This window comes from Labrus mixtus, chromosome 10 (assembly GCF_963584025.1).
Source record: "Labrus mixtus chromosome 10, fLabMix1.1, whole genome shotgun sequence".
Taxonomy (NCBI): Eukaryota; Metazoa; Chordata; class Actinopteri; order Labriformes; family Labridae; genus Labrus; species Labrus mixtus.
This window is the reverse complement of record NC_083621.1, coordinates 26400438-26422545: the sequence shown is the minus strand read 5'-3', so window position 1 is coordinate 26422545 and position 22108 is coordinate 26400438. Positions and strand designations below refer to the sequence as shown.

The following is a 22108-nucleotide window of genomic DNA, read 5'->3' as shown; positions in this document are numbered from 1 at the left end:
AATCTCAACCTCACTGTCCCATTTTAAATTATTAAACCTTAATCCGAATGAAAAAGGTCTAAAAGTTAAACACAGGGAAAGGAAGTCAGCTGGTTTCAAGAGGTGCCAGTTTTTTTTTTGTTTTCATGGGATTTACTCGGAATAAAAGACAAATAAAACAATTTCCTGCCTTCTTTAAAGAGGACATATTATACCCCTTTTCAAACAGTCCCCTGTGGTCTAAATGAAACATCTATGCTGTGCTTTGGTCAAAATATAACATGAATCAAGCACCAGAGGAGGTTTGTGACCCTGTATAAACCAGCTCTCTCAGAATGCTCCGTTTTGGTGTGTGTGTCTCTTTAAATGCAATGACCCCCCTGAGTTTTCCTGGTAGACATCACTCCTCTGTAGTGAGAATAAAAATGGCAAATCTGCTCAAAAGTTTTGTTCTAAGCTGGAGGTGGAGTCCATGAGTGGAGATACCAGGGGAGGGGAGGGTATTGCTTTTATCAGAATCCCACTGTGACATCACAAGGAGAGCACATTTTGAAACAGAGCATTTTTCTCTGTGTTGTAAAACTTATGCAGACCACAAACAAAGGACTGGATGGGTTTATTTCACATTTTGTGGGTCAGTAGACACTCAGGTTACCCAAATATATGTTCAACAACAAAAGTGGATTTTTCATAATATGTCCACTTTAAGTCTTTTTAATCATCAGTTTGCCTTCTCCTCGGAATCCATTTTCAGCATGGCTGCTGAGGATATGTCCATCTATACAGGCCATTTGGTGTTCTAAGCTATTTTCTAAATGTACTTCAATCTTTTTAAATCTTTAAAGGAACTCAGGAACTTACATATGTTTGAGCTTTTCTTCAGCTATCTTAAAAAAAGACTCCATACTTTTGAGTATTTTTTTCCAGTGGCACAAGAACCATTGGAGTAGGGCTTAAAGTACAGTAAAGTATATTGTGAGCTTTTTCTGAGCTTTCTTCCAATACTTATTTCCCACAGTGGAAACTGTAAAATTGAACACTTTTTTGGTGGGTGGATGGGTGGGGGTCTATCTGCTTTAATTTGGACAGGACAGCTATCGGCAGAGAGAGTTGGGAATGATGACATGTACAGAATAGCGTTGGATCCGGAGCTGAACTCAGGACCAGTGCGTCAAGGACTTACTGTATACCTGCAGCGCCTGCTCAAACAACTGAGCAAAACAAGCACCCCATAATGTAACACAATTTATATGTAAGAGCAAGAATAAACTGTGAAACATCAAGTAGACAGGTTGTTGGTTTTTTTCAGATGCCCAACACCCCCCTTTTCCCTTTTCACACACACTTGTAATTACAAACGCACATTAAGTTGTGTGCAGCAGCCCCTTCACACATGAACCTACATGTGCTGTATGGAAGTCAAATATAGCTGGTTAATTACTCTACAGCAATTATCTCTCCACGTTATTGAGGAGAGGTGTGGATAATTAGAGCTCATCAGATAGCACTACTCCCTCTCTCACAGACACTCATGTGACACACATGCACACACGCACTCTGACACAAATACACACACAGTACCACACACAGGGAGGGCTGGGTTCATGCCTTATTCATGCACTGTGTTGTGTGGGCTGTTGCCTTGTGTAAACTTGGTTTACTCAGTTAAAATATTCATGAAAGAACACGTGACGTCCCGAGCATCTGATTGTCCACATTAAGACACGAAAACACACTCAGAGACTCACAGAGACACCCCCCCCCCCCCCCCCCCGCTCACCTGTTCATTTCCTCCAGACAATCTGTGGCGAAGAAGAAGCTCTTGATTTTGGGATGACAGGCTTTGAAGGCACTGCAGTTAGTCGGGGAGGAAAGTTTGATTAGTGTGTTTGTGTGTGCACAGTGCGCTTGTGTTTCATGTCGTGTGGGTGAGGGCTAATGTGCTTGATTAGTAATTTCAGCGACATGTGAGGGACACTCACAATTTCCGTCTGCACTCTATGGCTCGGTCTATTCTGAACTCTGGGAGGCTGATGAAGCCCTCAGCTTTCTCATCCTGCAGGCACAGACAGATGGAGAGTGATGGCATATCATCAACACCGGGAACAAAATGTCACACGTACTGATATACCAATTTTATAAGAGATAGCAATAGTCAAGTCAAGCATATGAAAGCAGCGTATGTTGTTTACACTGGCAGAAAATATAGTCCTTCAACAGCCTGACGTTAAAAAGATAGAGAGGAGACACGGCGTTCAATGCTGAAATCTCAGTGACGTTTACATTAAATAACATTACATTGTCAGTGTAAGTTTTCTTCTTTTCTTCATTCATTCAAAATATTCAGATAACTAGTGTTGAAGTACTCAAAATCAGTCTTGGTCTTGAGACCTCTTTTTGAAGGTCTCGGCCTTGTCTCAGAATGGAAAGCATTTTTACTCGGTCTTGTCTTTGAACGCACTCCAGATTTTAAATCAAGACCGGTTAAGACCACCAATGAAATGTTATTTCACCACATCATTACTGTGATTATAAGGAAAACGCCTCTTTTTAAAAGAACAAATTACTTAAATGAATTAATTATTAGATTTTTATCCACCGGTTACGGTCGTAACCTTCCCCGTGTTACAGTCTAAGTGAGTGACACGCCCCCACACACAAGATCATTTTTCAGGGATTTTTATGGTCTTGGCTTTGTCTCGGTCTCACCCTTCCTTGGTATTGGTCTTGACTTGGTCCCGATACCTAAATTTCTTGGTCTTGTCTCGGTCTCACCCTGCCTTGGACTTGGTCTTGTCTTGGTATCGATACCTAAATGTCTTGGTCTTGTCTTGGTCTCGGAGTACTCTGGTCTCAGGTATATCTTGGTCTCGGGTTGGTCTGGTCTTGACTACAACACTACAGATACGCATCAGTTGGTCCTAAAATCCAAACTACATCTTGGATTATCTTTGGTTTTTAGATTGTTGCTGACAAAACAGGAAATTTGATGATATCACCTCAGGTCCTTCACATTTTTGACGGACATTTTCTTTCTCTGTACTGATGCTTTATAGACCAAAAGGTAGACCAAAGAAAAGAATTGTCAGATCAATCACAAGAATGTTCATTTGATGAAGACTTATTATTATAAAGGCAGAAAGAAGACGTACAGGAAAGGTGAGATCACATCAAACAGACTGAAATGAAACACAGAACTGAATGGATTCCCCAGATAATGCTCTCACTTTAAAATCTTCCTCACAGATTAATCACTTTATACAAAATATCTCATCATGAGATAAGTTATCCAGCAATAAAGTTTCAGAGTTAGCTTAAAAAAAAGATGAAAAAATTAGCTGCTTAAAAAAAGTATCTTGAAAAAGTTTTCTTGAATTATTTTCATCAGGGTGAAAGTGTTGACTTTGTTTGTTTCCTTTTGATAAAATCCTAACGCTCAAACTAGATCATACTACTCTCATAATGACACTCAACTGCATCTGTCTTTAGAGATGTAAAATGCCGTCATCTGTCAAGCAATTTTTTTTTTAAATTGCTAAAAAATATTTAAAATCTCTAATTGAAGTCAAGGACATCCTGATGAAATCGTCCAGAATATTTCTATATCCTGAGAGCGCTCCATTCAGTAATTTGGATTAACTAGATCTGACAGAAACTTCTGTTCACTGTTCTATTTGATTCACCTGAACATTATTTTGACCACATTTTATTTTCCCAAATCCAAATTAGTTATATATATTTAAGAAATTCACATATTAGCTGACTGTCCACATGAGTCTACACATTTCTTCTATATTTCTTATTTTAGAGATAGGACAGTGGATAGAATCAGAAAATTGGGGGAAAGAGAAAGAGAGTGGGAAAAGGAGCCACAGGTCAGATTCTAACCCGGGCCGTCCGCTTGGAGGACTGTGGTTTCTGTACACGGGGCGTACGCACTAACCACTACACTACCGGAGCCCCTTTATTTCTAATTGAACAACACAAAGCTATTAGCTTCTGTATCCTCGACAAGATGTTTTAATTAAATTTTAAGTTTTTAACTTCTATTTCAAGTTATTTATTTCATGTAAATCTTCTTTCAAAATGTAGTCTGCCATCTTGTGTAAACAAAACACTTCTTTGGACACACAAGATGTTTTGTGCTCAAGTTTAATTGTTGAAATAAAGTTTAAAAAAGAAAAAGCTCCATTCAGAGGTAAATAGGAGACATTATTCAGCTGTTTTTACACACCGGGAATACTCTGCGTTAAGAAAAGATCTTTGTCTACAACATTAGTGTTCATATCTAGAAGTTGTACAATCGTTTTGTTTCATCAAGGAAAAGTGTTGTAGATTCTGTCTTAAGACAACTAGAGGATTTTAAAAGTTGTCCTTACATTTTGGTTGGTGTACCAGTAGAGGCAGGACTCTTTGAGGATGAACCAGTACTTCCTCCATTTCTGTGTGAAGTAGCCTTTAGCATCCTTCTTCTTCCACAGCCAGCCCTCACAGTCACCGTGTCCCAGGTCCTTACAGGAGATTCTCCTCCGACTGGCACTAGTGAGGGAACCTTCAGAAGGAGGAAAAGACCAAGTCAATACTGAAAGTAATTTTAGTTTGGAAAGGAATGGAGAGAAGTTAAAGAATTCATGTTTTTAATAGCCTCAGTAAGGCACCTACAGACTTAATATGAGTGTCTGGACTATTTTAAAGTGTGCAGTAGCATCAGAAAAAAACATTAGGTGTGGCCGTTTTCTTGCAAGAAAATGAGAAATGACATATTCTATTGTGCTGGTGTAGTATTATTCATTGTATTCACACTTAACCTGGCCGGCAAGAAAGGCTTCCTACTGCTGCATGTTACAGAGAAGTTGCCAAACTCAGAGTTGTAGCCTACATGACTTAAAAAAGTTTTACTTTGTATTATTTTTCAATTTGGTGCACTAACCAGCGACTAGACTGTTCTCAGATTGTTCTCCTACAGAAACCCATCTGAGAAACAAAACTCCTCATTCTATCATAAAACTTTTGTGTTAACTTGAGCAGAATAGTCCTGCCTTTAAATTAAAGAGCCCATATTATGCCCTTTTTGGGGTTCATATATTTAATCTATGTACCTACTTTTGTACGTTCACAATATAAGTCCGAAAAAAGTGTCTGTTTTCATGTACTGCTCCTCCTTGCTCCCTCTCCGCTCTGAGTCTGTCAGCTACGCTCTGTTGAGCCCACACTGTTAGACCCCACGTGGGCCAAGTCTGCTCTGATTGGTCTGCCGATCCGCTCTGTCGTTATTGGTCAGTTGCTCAGCACGCGTCTCGGAAATTTCAACATGAGCTGCTGGGCTTGCCACAACGAGCCAATGGACTTAGATCAGTGATCTCACACTGACAAGACGTCGCACTGACAAATTTTTTTCGAGGGGGGCTAGAACCGAGCGTTACATGCAGCTAATGCTACAGCTAACAGGAGGACGTAGGAGAAGCCGCGTTTCCGCAGAATTTTTGCACATAGATGTGTCTAAACATGCACAGGACACTTGAAAAACACACTAAAGAGCATATAAAACCAGAAAAAGAAGAATATGGGAACTTTAACATAAGTGACCTAGACTACTGACTGAATGTGACAGCTGACAGTGATCCTGAAACTAACATTAGCTAATGTTAACTTGCTAATGTTAGCTAATAAGCACTCTTCTCCGCTTTGATGATAAATAATTTATTTCCCTTCACTTCCCAAACTGCAATATTATTGACCCAGCTACATTTAACACACATCTAGCTCACCATTTAACTCACCTTTTGATAAGTTTAAACGCTGTCATGCTCTCAGTCATATAACACCTAAAGTCTCTCAGGCTTATCTTAAGTATTCAAATGTTTAGACAGAGATCATTTTTGAGGTAAGGTTTGCTCTTTCTGGAGCCATAAGAGTACAAGTACACTGGTAGAACGGTAAAGATGTTACACAAGAAGATACAAAGATAACGATTTAACATGTTTACCTTTACTTCGCTTTTTGGTTTTCGTTCTTAGAGATGTGTAATGGAAAGACTAGAGGGGAAGAGAGAAAGAAAGAAAACACATCAGCTCAAACAAACTCAAACCAACTTTCTGGGTCGATGTTGATGCACAAAGAGAGGTTGCAGTAAGTTCACTCTAAGTGTTTGGCTTATTTTTTATTTTTATCAGGATCACAGGATTACAGGCACAGACGGATCACAATGATAAAACTGCTTCAGCCAGGAAGTGACCTACCTACAACCTGTGATGGAAATCTAAAAGCTGTCTGCCACAGAGACTGAAAGCACAGTGATGTAAGAAAAGGAATGAGCTGTATCAGCTTAGCTTGGACTTTGAACAATTTTAGACAATGTAATGCAGGTCCAAGGTTTTTGGTACAGGAACTTACATCATCCTCAGTCTGAGTAAAAAGACACTGCTGATGAAATCTGTAGTTAGCTAACATTAGCTAAAGTTAGCTTACATAAAATCTTACAATGCCCAACATAAGGTTCTGGTCAGACAACAACTAGTTCTCCTTTAATGCTAATGAATTAACATTTTCATTTGCAAGAAGAGGAGTGCTACACATCTTCTTTTAAAGCTTTATAATCTTGTTTTAAAACTGAATTTGTGTATTGAATGTGTGTGCAAATACACCTATGTTTGACATTAGCTGATGCATCTCCAAGAAGCTAATGCTAGAAGGCTAAGTGTCTGAATGTATGAAGATCACTACAGCCATATACACCTGCTGGATATTTATCTAGGTAACAAAGCCTGATACATTTCTGTTTATAGTCTACTGAGCTGACTCGCGGTGTGCTACCACCGACTGTGCTTTGCAGAAGATAAAGCCTAAGACAGCTTCCTGTGTCACAGTAACCTAAATATGGAAACCGATTTACCTCAACCGACTGTTATGTTTTATTTAATTATAACAGTCCTGAATGGATTTATTCTCAGGTATCTATCTCATCCATGTCTGGCTGTACGATGTGTTTTGCTTTTATTTGGACACAATGTCCCTGTAGCAGTGGATGTGTTTGGTAGACTGATCAACCAAACACTAAAGTCTCTCTTATTACAATATAAAGGGGTTTGAGTTTAAATCAAATGTATTTGATTAACAGCTATGTTTGAAAAATAGTGTTATTATGAATCTATCTATAAAAATCCAAGAGAATACAAAGACAGCCTTGTAGCCCTGTCTACTGTCCTACCTTCCTCATGGAGGCCCCTCCTGAGCTTCCTGAGCCAGAGTACCTGCATGAGGACAGACAGGATAGAATGGAACCGCACACCACTTTTTCCATCAATCACATGCATGTGGTTAAACCACAAACGAGCACTAACCCAGTACTCACCTGTCTGTTGTGTCAGCTCGCAGCGTGTCTGCACCTCGCTGAAAGACACAATGAAAAAAGATTAATTTAATGTGCTCCTAAAAAAAAACACATCACGAAGGGTAGGCTGGTAGTTAACATATTCTGTGTGTGCATGTAGGCCACTGCTTAAAATATATATGTTCTGTGGTTTCTCTTTTAAGCTTGTTTTTTTGGGCTCTATTCAGTATTTGATAGGACAGATGAAGATAGACTGGAAATATGGGGAGAGAGAGGGGAGGATGATATGCAGCAAATGGCATCAGGACCGGCAGTCGAACCCCGGACCAGCGTGACGAGCACTGTGGCCTGTAAACATGGTGCACCTGATCCAACTGAGCTAAACCAGTTCCCCATTCTGTGGTTTCATAACTTAACTTCCACATGTATCGAAAACCTACATAGACCTTTAAAAGGGTCGGGCAGGATTTCTTCTTTGATTTCTTTTTTTAAACATCTCACACATATATACACTATGGTGCCAAAGAAGTAAAGTGCTGGTTGGTTGCCCCTTAAATTGTAAATGAATTATTGTATTGTAACACTATACATTTTTATATACTAGAAGTTTTTTTTAAAGGAATAGACAACTTTTTCAAAACAAGAGTGTTCTCTTACATGATTTAATGTATTCATGTGATGAAGTACGCAAAGAAAGAAGCAAGAAACAAACATTCAAGTTTTTGTATATCTCCATAATGTCATAGGACTCTTTTTATTTATTATTATTTTTATTTTTTGCCTTTGTATGCCGTTATTAAGATATAGGACATTGGATAAAGTCAGAAATCTGGGCGCGAGTATGACAGGCCCACAGCCTCCGTACATAGGGCACCCCCACTAACCACTACGCTATGGCACCCATGTCATAGGATGTTTAAGGACTATTGAATCAAGCCTTTACAACTAGGGGCAGTTTAAACTGAAAATGTATTTATTTGTTGTTGCATAGACTTGTGATCTGATGTAGTATACTGAATTTAAAAAAATCCATTTAAACTAAAGACTATAAAAAAGTATTACTATTTATTTTCAGATAGTGTCTATCGTTAAGACAGCTTCACACCTGATCTTTTTAATCCCCCACAGACCCGTCTCTGACTGAAACAATATCAAAATATCAAAATCCTTAGATTAGATATTCAGAGGTCATTGATCTGAGGACTTAGGGGAGGGTCAGAGGTCCAGATGTCATGAAATGATTGTGTTGCTTGGGATGATCCTGAAGTCATTGTACAGTGTCCACTGACAACATGACAAAGAGATGAAACAATGTGCTTTGGCTAACATGTTGGTGTATTGTGTTAATAGAAAATGACCGGATGGAGTGAATGAGTGATAGAAAACAAGCAGGTCATTAAGGATAGCCTATGCTTGTTAGTGTTAAATAGTGTACTTCATGTGCCACCGAGTAGGTATGAGTCACCATCATGTTGAGCACACAGCTGGGAGGGTAAGAGAGGGCTGTGTTAGCTTAGCTGTTAGCACGCTGTGTATGCGTGTGTGTCTTTGCGTGCGCCGTGTTTTAAGCACAGTCTGTCCATCGTGCTTGTAATTGGTCCGGCTGATGCTGAGTCATACACCTGCTCACAGGGGTACGTGTTTGCTTGTGTGTGTATGTGCGTGTGTGTGTGTGTGTGTGTGTGTGTGTGTGTGTGTGTGTGTGTGTGTTTGTCCAAAATAAACTCCCACTTAGACTCAGGCGTATCTGAGGAGATGGGGATAATAGGATGAGTTAGGATGAGTCGTGAGATGGATACCCAGCATACAAATGCACTTGTGTGTGTGAGTGTGTGTGGGTGGGTGTGTGTGTGTGTGTGTGTGTGTGTGTGTGTGTGTGTGTGTGTGTGTGAGAGAGAGAGAGAAGTTAGTGAGGGGCGTGTCTCTGTCATTCTCATAATTTGTGAAGCTGGCAGCCATGCAATGACACTGATCATCCTGACTCTCCTTTGTCTCCTCTATCTAACACACACACACACACACACACACACACACACACACACACACACACACACACACACACACACACACACACACACACACACACACACACACACACACACACACACCAATGTGTGACTCTGTGAACACCATGACCTATCCTATCTGTCAACCACAAAGAGGACACAGGAATAAACAATGAGATGGAGGAAGTTGTAAAAGGCAGTGGGGGAGTGAGGTAACTTCGCTAAGTGAGACAATCAGGATTAAGGCCTTGACGTTACTTTAAGAGCCACTAAGAGACCTTCTACAAAACGGGCATTTAGACTTGTCCTTAAGCACGGTTGTAAATAGTGATATGACTGATGGCTTAATTACATTTGCTGACTGAGGAGGAGATATACCTTCACACTTGCTCAAATGCCACAAAAAGCTTTTATTCCATCACAATCACAACGTGTCGACCACAGGTCTTCTTCAGGGGATCATTTTTGACCTTTCAAATATTATCCCCTGAAGAAGACCTCTGGTCATGATGGCAAGTGTGCAGGCATATCTTCTTCCTCAGTCTGCTGTCTTTGCACTGCCCTGCACCTATATGTGATGTGCGTGTATAACTACCCTCTTTTTCTGAATTGCATTTGCTGCCATGAGCCGGTGTTGAGCAGCCGGCTAGTGGTACCACTGTCATAACTTACTGAGATACCTGCATTCAACTGAATCATTGTAAATGTTTTCAATGTGCTTGTCTTACTCTGATAAGGTAAAATATGTGAGAAAATGTACTTTAAGCACGACAATCCCAAGTGACAACTCTATCCAGTATATGACATAAGATACATTCTGACTAATTGTTGTTTTCAATGAAAATGGTGATAATGTTCTACTACTCCAATATATTACGGGATTTATCCTACTTTTTACTAAATATTTTTACACCAGGTCAAGATTGTAATGACACATAATGTTAAAGGGAGAAAGTGCAACATTTTACACATAAATACAGCAGAAATCAAGTATATACTCTGTAAATGTGTCTCTGAGTCATGACTGTCTACAATGAGTGAGAGGCTTGAGTCCCACTGGCTGTGCTGTTGTCAGAGCCATGTTTACATCATGTTTATGTGGACAAGACGGCCTTGAGTATAAATCTGTTTTAGTCAAGGACAAGAGAAAAGAAGAAGAACAAACTCACTGCTTTTTTGGATGTAATACAAGTGTCTTTAGATCACAGTCATTCTGTGTCAATTTATGTGTAATATGAAGCTACGAGCTAACCAAAGTGTGCTAACATTAGCATGCTAACACAACAATGCAGGCCACAGGCAATTGCTTCTCGAGCAAAGGACAATTTTGTCCGCCGCTAGCGCTTAATTATGCTTAATTATGGTGCGTTCTAATTGATAACTCCTTTGTGTCAACGCGAGTAGATAGGGGTTGGAGGTGCGCCGCTGGAGGAGAGCGGAGGCTTCAGAACAGCGGAGGTGTGGCCAAACAGCAGTTTGTTTTCGACATCTACTGGATCAAAAAGTCGCACATTATTTTAAAGGTTACTCTTTTTAAGCTTTTACACCTCTTACAAAATGCAATTAATCCTGTCTCATTATAAATGGCCGTAAGTTGTTGGCTCTTGAAAAAAGAGAGATTGCTCCTTTTAGCATCTCGAATGATGATTAAATTTTAATAACCGACAAGAATAGAAGAATACATTTATATTTCAAAAGTAAAGGAAACTGAGAAAAAAAATCCCTAACAAGACAATTGTGAAGCAGAACTTTGAACTTCAAGTTGTTAAAACTAGGTTCAGATGCTACAACAGCAACATGCTAACGATGCATTGATGCTCCAGTGTTTACAAACTGAAGAGGTCATATATGATTATGTTTCAGCCACAGGGGCCAGACTTCTGCCAGACAAGCACATCTGCTTTTTCAAATGACAAATGTGTTATATTTAGTATAAAATCTTCTTCTTTTACTGAATTGAACATTTAACAGAGCTTAATGAATCATTATTAATCTGTGTTATATACCGTATTAAGTTGCAGAACAACACACCTTTTTATAAGTACATTTTGAATAACTCAGACAACAGATATGAGCAGGTATGTTTATGTTTAAAATAGAAGACTGTGTACATACAGGCAAAGCATCAGGGGGCTGGTCTAGGCGCAGGGTTGAAGACAGCATGGAGGGGCTGATGGGAAAGCTCGGGCTGCTTGGATTGCGACTCTTGCGACGAGAGCGTCTGGTGGAATCCCTCCGGCTCTCCCTGCCAGGACCCTCGGGCTCCTCCTCTATCACCAGGATCTTGTCGTCACTAAGGTAACGCAGCAGGGAATTGTCTGAATCTGTGGGGTTAAAGGGGAGTGCAGAGGGACGGAGCAGTTAGAGGATGGACAGGATCAACAGGACGGATGACAGAAGGTGGAAAAGCTCTGGGGGGGGGGGGGGGGGAGTCGAGGTAGAAAGCCTAGAGTAGAAACAGATGAGGGTGAAAAGACCCTCGTAAATAAATAAAAAACCTAGAGAAAGGGATAAAAGAGCAGCAGATCTGCAGTATCTGTTATGGATCCACATCGAGGGACATACAGCTAATCTGTTTGCATTGATTATGTTAAATAATCTAAATCCTGTCAGTCACAGTTTCATTCCACTTCGGCCCCGGAAAGAAAAAGCTTCGCACATGATTTGGTTATTATTCATATACTTAAAAGTCAAGACTAGGAAGTGATTTAGAGAAAAGGAGGAAGAAGGAGGAAGGCAGACAACCGACAGTAGTATTGTGCCTTAATGTTATTCATGGACTTTCTGATGGTAGAGTGAAAGAACGTCGGTTGAATACAGATCGAGTCTCAACGCAAAACGTTGAAGCTGGTTAGAATTGGTCACATAGAAATACCCTCATTTCCAGAGCAGCTATATAAATGCAATTTCCTTGCATTTATGTTTGTTTGTCGCTCTGTCAGATACATACCTGACAGATATGTATCCTCACAAAACCACACCACCATGGAGAACCAGAGGATGAGCTGAAATGCGTTGAGCAGAGTATGGAGCGAGGCAAAGAACCAGTCTGACCCGTTTTAGTAAGTGTGAGAGGGTTTTTTTTTTGAGTGCGTATGTGTTTGTGTGTGTGTACCTCGGCTCCCTCTCTTGCCCATGCTGGGTTCCTTGGGCTCGGTCATCCAGTTATATTCAGGGGGCATGGAAACAGGCCTGAGATCACCTGGAACAACCAATCAGCAATCAGAGAGTTTGCTAGGGGGGGAAGGAAGGGGGGGGTGTCGCAGGAAGGCGTTGTCTGAGAGACATCGTGGGAGACAGCTGGAGGGGAGGACAGGTGAGACAGTGTGTGCAGGTGAGGGGGGAGGAACAGAAGAGCCTCAAGGGACCACTACGAAAAGCAAGGCAAATGTGACATGGCCATACGATAAGGTTATAGCATCAATTTAGTGCTCTGTTTACAGTTGGTAAATTAGAAAAATCTGGGCCCCTACAATATATAAATATATAAAGTGCATTCTGGGTAAAAAAAACAAACAACCGTTCTAAGAAAGGCTATAGGTTTGTATAAAATGTTTCAAGTGGTAACAAATCAGTATGAATTGATTGTTGATGGAGATAGCTTCGAGTTAAAACTGTATCTTCTTCATTTTTCTCCAATTCAAGTAGAGTTTAAGATTTGATTTCCTGGACTGCAAATCCAAAAATGTATTACAAACTGTGTTCTAACGAAGTAAAAAGAGAGGATAAGAGTAAATGGTTTAAAAATGATCTTCAAAGCCTCATTAGTTGATTTAGTTAGGCTTGTGCAGAAGCAAAGTAAGCGGAAATTCTTTTGTCAGATTGTTGATTAAATGTGTTATGGTGAACAATTGCCCATTTAAACTTCATTTACACAGAGAAACATTTTGTTTACGGCCATGTTTGTGTTCGTGGCAGCCGTATACATGCAAGCTTCAGATACATTTTCATTGTAAGTCTGTGTTTTTTGGGCTTTTTATGCCTCCATCAGACAGACAGGACAGTGAATGGAGTTGGAAATCGGGGTGACAGAGAGAGTGGCTAACTATATGCGGGAAGGCAGCCACATGTGGGATTTGAAACCCCGGCCACCCGCTTTGAGGACTACATCTCTGTACATGGGGCGAGTTATCTAACCACTTGGCCACCGGCGCCCCAAGATACACTTTCTTTTTAACTCTTTTTCACCACCAGCTCTTGAGGGGAATATGGGGTTCTTCGGCAGAGTATCTGCACAGCTGATCTGTTTAAAAGCTAGAAAGTGCATGGTCACTGTGTCTCAGCATTTTCTATTAAAACACCTGTTCTGAATGAAAAGTGTTAATGGTAGCAAAGTTTGCCAAAACCATGGGCTAAAAGAAGCTAATTGGCCACGATGAGTACCACAAACATGAATTAGCAGAGCCTTTAATGTGGTTTTAAATCCAGATGTGTTGAGCTCTACTCCACTGACAAACTTCTGTATAAATGGACTTGAGCTAGCAGGCCCCTCTATATCAGTTTTACATTTTCGGCCGGCCACATTACCCTTGCTTTGCACATCATAGGCCCCTTGAGATTCTCCCGAGACGGCACAGGATGTCTGGGAGGCTCTCTTTGAAAAGGTTGACACAGGTGGTGGGGCAGACAGGGAGCAGGAGACAGTGTGTTTGGACTGACCCTTTGGCATGTGGTAAGTGTTTCAGGACGTGTGACGCAACATAAGGACACAAAGAAGCAGAGCCATGGGGGTGGAGTGATGAACACATGAGGAGGAGCTTGGAGAAAAAGGTGATAACAAAAAAAACTGGTGGGATAGAACATGCTCACATTAAACAAACTGGAGACCAGGGGCCTTTACTGCCCCATGCATACTGTGGAGCTGCACTCTCTATCTCACCATGGGTGGGGGTCTTGTCACGCCGGCGAACCCCTGTATTCCGGCCCCTGTCATAGTCAGGCCCCGGTGGTCCGTCTCCCTCCAGCAGGGAGAAGAACTGACCGCTGTCTTGGTCCAGGTAGTAGCTGACGGCCTCGGAGCCTTTGGAGCCGGACTGGGAGCTCACGCTGTAGCGGCTGATGTCGTCACATGACATCAGACCCATCTCCTCCCTGAGGAGAGCAGCGTTGTCATCATCTCTGTCATCAGCGCCGTCATTACAGTCATCAAGCAGGATCGTGATAATCAGCGTAATCACCATCATCAAACGTCTGTGTGAGGAGAGTGTCTGACCTGGTGCTGTAGAGTCCAGAGACGGGAGAGAGGATGTAAACGTCCTGCATGCTCGGGGCGTCCATCTTGGACATCCCCAAAGTCCCACCGGGTGTAGGGGAGGTGCTGGTTGGGCTGGTCGGGACAGGCTGAAGGGAGAGACAAATCTCTATTTTAGCACCTTTTTTTTCCCTCAACTTTAATTTGAGGATGGTTTAGGACTCATTTTTTCTGCCTCACAGAAAAACAAACAAACACAGTTTATGGTGTTACAAGGAAAGAAAAGCTTTTATTTGAGCTTTCTTTCTTGTACTCGTTTAAACACTGAATCACAAACACGAGTTGTTTTCACTGAGCTGCTGTGTTTTGTGTGTTGTCTTTTTTTTAAAAATATATCTGTCTGACTGTGCAGCCTTTTCCCACGTTCAATCCCTTCTCTATTCTGTCATTTTGTTTCAACTCTCTTCACTCACACAGGGCTCTCCATGTCTGTTCCCATGACAACCTCTCCTCTCCACTTCTCGCTATTCCTCTATCCTCACCCCCTCTCCCCTCTCTCTCGCTCTACAGGAGAAGGAGAGGACAGAGGAAAGATAGCATGGCCTCCTCTTCCTACCTCAGCTTGACTCAAGGACATGTCGTTTCATTTAGTCATCGGGTCCTCCATGAGGACAGGGTGCCTTTTTCCTCTGATGTCATGGAAATTCAGTCCAGATTTCAAGTGTGTGATGTTTGTTTTCAGTCGGAACAGCTGGAGGGACAAATGCAGATCATGCCAAGAGATTTCTCCCAGTGGAAGAAGCTTTTCAGATTTTGAAAAATGGGATGTTTTACTGTATGTCTGAGGAGGAAGCTCCATTTTAGAGAGGAGTGTGGACAGAATGGATAAACAGAGACGGAGCCTGAGCGATGACGAGGTGGGCAGCGTTCTCATTAAGGAAGCCCAGCGTTTCATCATTTCATCAGCAGTGCATTAGGGGGCAAATTCATTTCATATTCCAAACTTTCCATCCTCTGCTCCCCATCCCTCAGCACCCCGCCCCCCCCCCAAAAAAAACCCTGCCTCTATCTTTATCTCTTTCCCCCTCTCTCTCAGTCGTCCTCTTTTGAAGGCAGCTTACAGTAAGACAGCCTAACAATAAATAATGAAGTCGAGTTGGAAAGAGAGGGACATGAGAGAAAGAAGGGAGCGCAAAGGAAATAGGACAAAGAGAGATAGAGAGTGCAGGAGAGGGAGAGCGAGGTGGGGGAGCTGTTCAGTGTGCTGACTGGAGCTGAGAGTGAAAACAGTAATTTAGTGATTACAGCACAGTGCTGCCTGCATGGAAAAGGGGGGGGGGGGGGGGGGGGGGGCAAGACAAGAGACAAGACCACCACAGCAGGCGAAAATCCAGTCTGTTAAAAAAGCACTTAAACCATTTGACCCCTGCTGCGTCCACTTTAAACTACCTCAAAATCTACTTCTGATATCTTGCCCACACAGGTGTTCCCCCTCCCTCCCCACCATCTTTATTTACACACATGCAAACACTTTAACATGCTGAACATTATATTTTGACCTGGTAAAGGGCTTAAAGCTTCAAATACTGTATGAACAAAACTGGGTCTACATGTTGCACTGAATCATGGGCCCTTCTTCTGTGGCTTCAGGCAAACAAACAAATACAGACTGACAGGTCACTCACAGGTAACACATGTTAGAAGGCCAGTAGAGGCCAGGCTGCCACAGAAGATCCCAGAGACAACGAGAGATTTGGGTGTGCTGTCCTGAAAGACTTTTGTGCACTTTTTTGGTAGAGGTGCAATCTGTCTGCAAACCGGTCAAATTCTGTTCATATTGAGCCTTATCAATACACCGTGCAATATCTGTTTAACACAGCTCATTGTGTGTATTCATGATTGTAAATATTGTTTTTATCTTGCGCTTTGTACACAGCTTATTATCTTATCTTACTTGGGACTTGGTTCTTATTTTATTGCTTATTTTATTATCTCTTTTTAAATTATTTCTTTATTTCCTTCTGCTGTTTTTTGTTTAACAGCAGAATTTCCCCCTGGGATTAATAAAGTACTTCTGAACCTGATTCTGATTTATTAAGATAGAAGGAAGAGTGCAGGAGATGCTGAACACCCTGAACACTAGCCAAGTCCTATTGGATCTCTGACTTAGAACCTGAGACGTTTCTTTAAATAATACTGATAATAACATCTGAACTCTTAACCTCAACTCTTTTGACAAACTGCAGTTTCTTAATTATTGACCAAAATGTTGTTCTTGAATACTAAAAAGCTTCACAGAGGAATAACACTTTTAAAACTGTTAATTTTGACCACAGAGCATCATTTGGATTAGATATTTGAGGGGAACGTTTACCTTTGAAAGGATTTTAAGTTGCATTAGCTAACATTACAATAGGCACAAAAATGTCACAGAAATAGACCAAAGAATGTGCTGTATGCAGACATCAAAGGCGCTACAACCCCTCACCCTGCAGCAGGCCTTAATAATACATGAGTTGTCTAAAATAGCACACAGAGCACTTATTTAAATACCTTCACATATAACTAATGATATGAAAGCGAGGTCACCGACCATGTGTGTTACACGTGTGACCGGGGAGGTGAGCTGTGATGCCCATGCTGATGTGGCCTTCAGGCTCACCTACAAAGAGTCCCTACACTCACATTTTGGAGCAGCACAGGAAGCCTACACGGTGTTCCCTAACTCTTTTGTCAAAATCATTGCTAGCATCCTCGTTATCAGAGTGGATCATTTAATTTAGTTTACTCCATCGTTGAAAGCAGACACACATGAAGACACAAAGGCAAACGCACACACACACACACACACACACACACACACACACACTCACACACACACACACACACACACACACACACACACACACACACACACACACACACACACACACACACACACACACACACACACACACACACACACACACAGAAAAATAGAAAAGGAAACAGAGAGAGATATGTTTTGTTATTTAGAGGAATTAAAGAGGTTGCCATGGAGGGATTTGGAGCTGGATTCACAGGATCATTTTTCGAGATAAACTGTTGCCTTTGTGGATTTAGTGATAATCCAGCCATTTGCCACATTTGGGCCGAACTTCACAGAACTAAAAAACCTATCTTCTTAAAAGAGGCTTAGAGGTAGGAGTGCACATGTGTTTGAATGTGTGTGTGTGTGTGTGTGTGTGTGTGTGTGTGTGTGTGTGTGTGTGTTTTTGTTAGTGTGTGCATACAGTTTGTATTCAAGTACAAGTGCACTGACCCAGTTCCTTCACCTCTCAAAGGAGCAGCGGGACAGATAAGGGATGCATCGCTCTGCATGTGTGCACATGTATGCACGGAAACACACTTGATTTGACACAAATGGTTAGACAAATCATAGGGCCATGTGCTTAGAAATGCACACACACACACACACACACGCACACGCACACACACACACACACACACACACACACCACAGGCTGTTTAGCAGCATATTTTGGATTCAGTGCATTATCTCCAGTATTTGCTGAGTAGCGGCTCTTGTTTCGGAGCCAGTGGAGCTGCCTGTAGTTACTTATGAATAATTAAGAGCTCCAGTCTTTCTGAGAGAGAACAAATCTAAAACATTCCTTTCTTCCTTTCTCCCACAGATATCTCTGCGCTCTGATCTCGGCGCTCACGGTGCATTCGTGCCTGAGCAGAACCATCAGGGTAAAATTCCTACAATCCTCTGCTGTTGCGCACACACAGTCAATGTAACAATAAGCTCATGGAAACAAACTTAGAGTGCTGATCCAACAAGGCAGAAACCTCATTACAGACAGAGATGGTAATGATGTTGCTAAAAAGGCTCTATGGTTATTACAGGGGTTTTAATGGTTTCTAGACAATTATATTGAAATCATATTAGCCAAACCTTCATGACAACACAGAAGCACAAGTGAACATGCACGTGTAGTGTACAGCTACACACTGCATTTATAAGCTCACAGATGTGTAGACACAAGACAGTTGCTGCTGCACAAAGCACTCAGGCAGCATCAGATTAGCCCTCGCCTCACTCCTCTGTCCGCCTCGCACAACTATGTTCAATGCGCACAAAAAAAAATTGCTCAGAGTGAGAGAGGGATTTAAATAGTATTTGCCCTTGAGTGAAATTTGTACATTTGTACATCATTTGTACATCTACTCTGAGCTGTAAGCCCTTAAAACAAGGATCCAACATTTGAGATAAATACTAGATTGTAAATGGACTCTCTGGTGGAAAGGAGATGTCCATAAGGGCAAAGGTCGATGTCTCAGTGCTGAGGTCTTATAGATATGAGAGAGAGAGAGAGTGGACTGGTACTTTCACTGAGCCTGCACACTACCTCGGTGGCAGAACGATCAGGTCATATTACACCATTTAAATCATTCATACGACTAAGATCTAAAAATGTATGCTTTTTGTAAGCACAAGTTCATTTAAGGTGGCGGTGGAGCAACCAACGCATTTGTGAATGGCTTTGAGCTGTGCCAGCAGAACGGCAGGCTGCAAAAATACTCAATAGGAGTATTGATGGAAGGTCAAACAGGAACTTTTGTTTTTCAAAATACTGGTAGAAGAAAGGAGAGCGTGGGCAGCGGGAAAAAGAGTTGAGAGTGAACCGAAGATAAAGAAAGAGATACAACACATCTTACTGTACAGAGTAAAATATCTTCCTACCTCCAACCCCTAACTGTAAGCACAGGTAGTATGCACATATGAGAGTAGACACATTGCAATTTTCTTTGCTTCAAAAACAGTCATGTTAGGAGAGCATTGTGTCACAACTCGCCGCACAGCGTCCATGTGTTGCCGGTTTACCTGCAGGCCCAGAGGTTTCCAGCGGACGTTCCTGAGCAGAGCCGGAGTTGAGCTCAGGGTATTCTGGGGCCTTTTCTTCAGCGTGAGGATGACTCCGCACGGGTCCTCTCTCAGAGCGTTGACCAGATTCTTCAGCTGCCAGCCCACCTGAGGAGCACACACACTGGGCTACCAAACTGCCACCACTACACACCTGTCTCCGTTCATGATGCAGCGTGGGCATCTCCCCGTCCTCTCTGAGGAAAACCACCAAGCACATGTAGACTCCTAAACTGTTACTACAAACCACCACACAAGGGGTCATGACCCCCCCTGTCTCCAATACCTCTACCTACTGTTCATTATTTATTTATTTTTGCAAAGACAGCTGAGAGAAGTCTCCAGTTATGGTCCGGGATGTATCAGTCATAGTCTACAGCTCCCACATGATACTAATTGTTTAAGATCACAATAACAATCTTTTACCTACAAATTATTTTCAGGTCTGAAAGTCTTGATGGGAAAATTCCCTGTTCGATAAATCCCTTCAAATGTCTAACAATCCCTCCCTTTGAAGGCGCTAATCCGAGACTCTTTTTGGGCAATGTCCAAAAAGTATGGCTGCCATCAGAGAATTAACATAATCATGTGTCACCATGTGTATATTTCCACAGTTGGAAAAACAGTGGTAACAGTGCGAAACAGCAGCAACAACAGAGAACTGTTCATTTTAGGCTCTGAATGTTAAGAGTAACAGTTGTACAAATATTTATTTAGTAAACAGAACGAGCTAATAGTTTTCTTGCATTGGACCAAGTATGTGGGCGTTGAAGTGAACTGCAAAAAGTCAAGGCGACTACAGGGATCATTGTGTATTTTGATCCAGATGCACTTGAAGATGAAAAACTTGAAACATAATCAAATCTAACAAGACTTATTCCACTTATTAGAAACTTTTCCCACACTTTACCACGACAGCAAAACACCACCACCATGCATCACACTGTCCCACTACCACTATTCGGACAACGGTGTCATACTAAAATAACGCTTAGTCAGCATTTTTTTTTTCTTTAAGTTCCGAGGGAGAGGGCAAGATGGTAGAAGAGTAAGAAAGGAGTGCTGACTGCAGTGTTTCCTCATGTTCCGGCCAGCCTGTCTCCAGAGCTCACAGCACTCGTCAGACCATTGATTGGCTACACGGGTCTCAGCTACTAGAAGTGTCCGCAGAGGCCGCCATGCTTACACACACTCACCAACACACAGACAGAACTGCTCTGACCTTATTCCTGACATAATGATGACCAGCTGTGTCAGCCTTTTGTGGCATGTTTCCTGTTCTGTTTGGCTGGTTTTTTAAATGTCTGGGTTCAGTCAGCGTCAACAAGAGCGTCACAGACATGAGCTAATGCTTTATGTTGTGTCCTGCTTAGGCCACTAAAACCAAAAGGGAGTACAACAAGGACACACTACCACTCAGCAGGACAACCTTCATTCATAAAATAACATTTACAACCGTCTTATTTATGAGTTACAAAACAGGGCTGTGTATAAAACAAGCTCTCCTTAAAGAAATCTGTCTGCATGTCACGTAAAATAGCTAGCAAAAAAAAGCTCACTTTTCTGCCATCTGCATTTGCGTATCTTTTTACACATTAGCCGATCTGTGTTTGCATTTTCAAATTGTTTTGCCACAATAATAGCTCCATATGTTTCCTATTTCTTGATCAACTTATAATCAGGTGTACAGTTTCTCCCGTGCTTCTATAGTCCCTATGCTAAGCTAAGCTAACCCTTAAGCAATTCTCAAAGTTCTTAGTCAGACTGTAAACATTGAGCGACACATGGAAAATTAAGTCTTGGCCAAAGTCATTTTTAGTGCTAATCAAAAAAGTGATGGCTTCATCAGAAGACACAAAAATGTATCTGTTGCTCATGGAGAGGCTTTAATTTATAAAATTATTATTACTGATGGGTTCCCTGCGAAAAAGCCAAACGCACATTTCCCAAAATGAAAAACTAGTCCTTCAAAAATATGTCTAAATTCTCAAAGCCTTTTCCCTGCAGACTCAGGTAATTCATGGGTACAAGCATCACCCAGCGTTCGACAGAAACTTCATTTTAATACAGGAAATGATGATGACCTGTGAGTGAACTGAACTGTGCCTTCATAACTTCTCCACTCTCGTAACATCCAACACAAAAGTGGACGGAGCACATAGACAGCAAAACAGCAACCTAACCAGGCCACTTTAAAAACGCTTCTGTTATGCAAATATGCAGATAACAGAGAGGGAACAGGGAAACCTACCAAAAAACAATAATAATAGAACATAAACTGCTGCTGAGGAGGGTTTCTTTTTTTTTCTATTCCCGTGGGTCTTCATTATTTTCCCAGATGCTATTACCTCCACATAATTATGTTGCCTCTTCAAACAATCAGTTTGTTTTTGAGCAAATTCCACATTTACCTCAAAAGAGAAGCCGAGCTTAAAAAAAGCGGGAGCTCTGTTTTGAAGTGGTTCTCAAACAGAAGCTCATGCATAGACATGAAGGCAGCGCTGTAGCTAAAGACGTGGGTTAGGCCTACATAATGATTCCATAATGTAATGGAATTTGTTCAATACTCACACTAATCTAATTTTTGAATATGGAGTCTTGCTAGATAAACTTATCAGCTGAGATGTTGACAGAGAGTTTGATAGTTGAGTGTATCCATCTTCCCCTCTTCAGCAGCTCGATTCAGAGTCTCC

General features: G+C 41.6%; 1 protein-coding gene across 8 annotated transcripts in view; it reads right to left on the bottom strand.

Moving 5' to 3' along the window:
• Positions 1-22108, bottom strand: part of si:ch211-26b3.4 (connector enhancer of kinase suppressor of ras 2) — a 62808-nt gene that overhangs the window by 7205 nt on the left and 33495 nt on the right. For 7 of the 8 annotated variants that reach the window (XM_061048916.1, XM_061048917.1, XM_061048918.1 and 4 more), the window contains exons 9-19: positions 19377-19523; positions 14528-14655; positions 14195-14406; positions 12431-12517; positions 11431-11639; positions 7331-7368; positions 7187-7229; positions 5966-6014; positions 4359-4531; positions 1962-2035; positions 1760-1831 (exon numbers count right to left, since the gene is read on the bottom strand). In XM_061048916.1, the coding sequence (XP_060904899.1) occupies positions 1760-1831; positions 1962-2035; positions 4359-4531; positions 5966-6014; positions 7187-7229; positions 7331-7368; positions 11431-11639; positions 12431-12517; positions 14195-14406; positions 14528-14655; positions 19377-19523 (1232 nt within the window). The remainder of the gene's footprint in view (positions 1-1759; positions 1832-1961; positions 2036-4358; positions 4532-5965; positions 6015-7186; positions 7230-7330; positions 7369-11430; positions 11640-12430; positions 12518-14194; positions 14407-14527; positions 14656-19376; positions 19524-22108) is intronic. The other variant, XM_061048919.1, reaches the window with a different exon arrangement.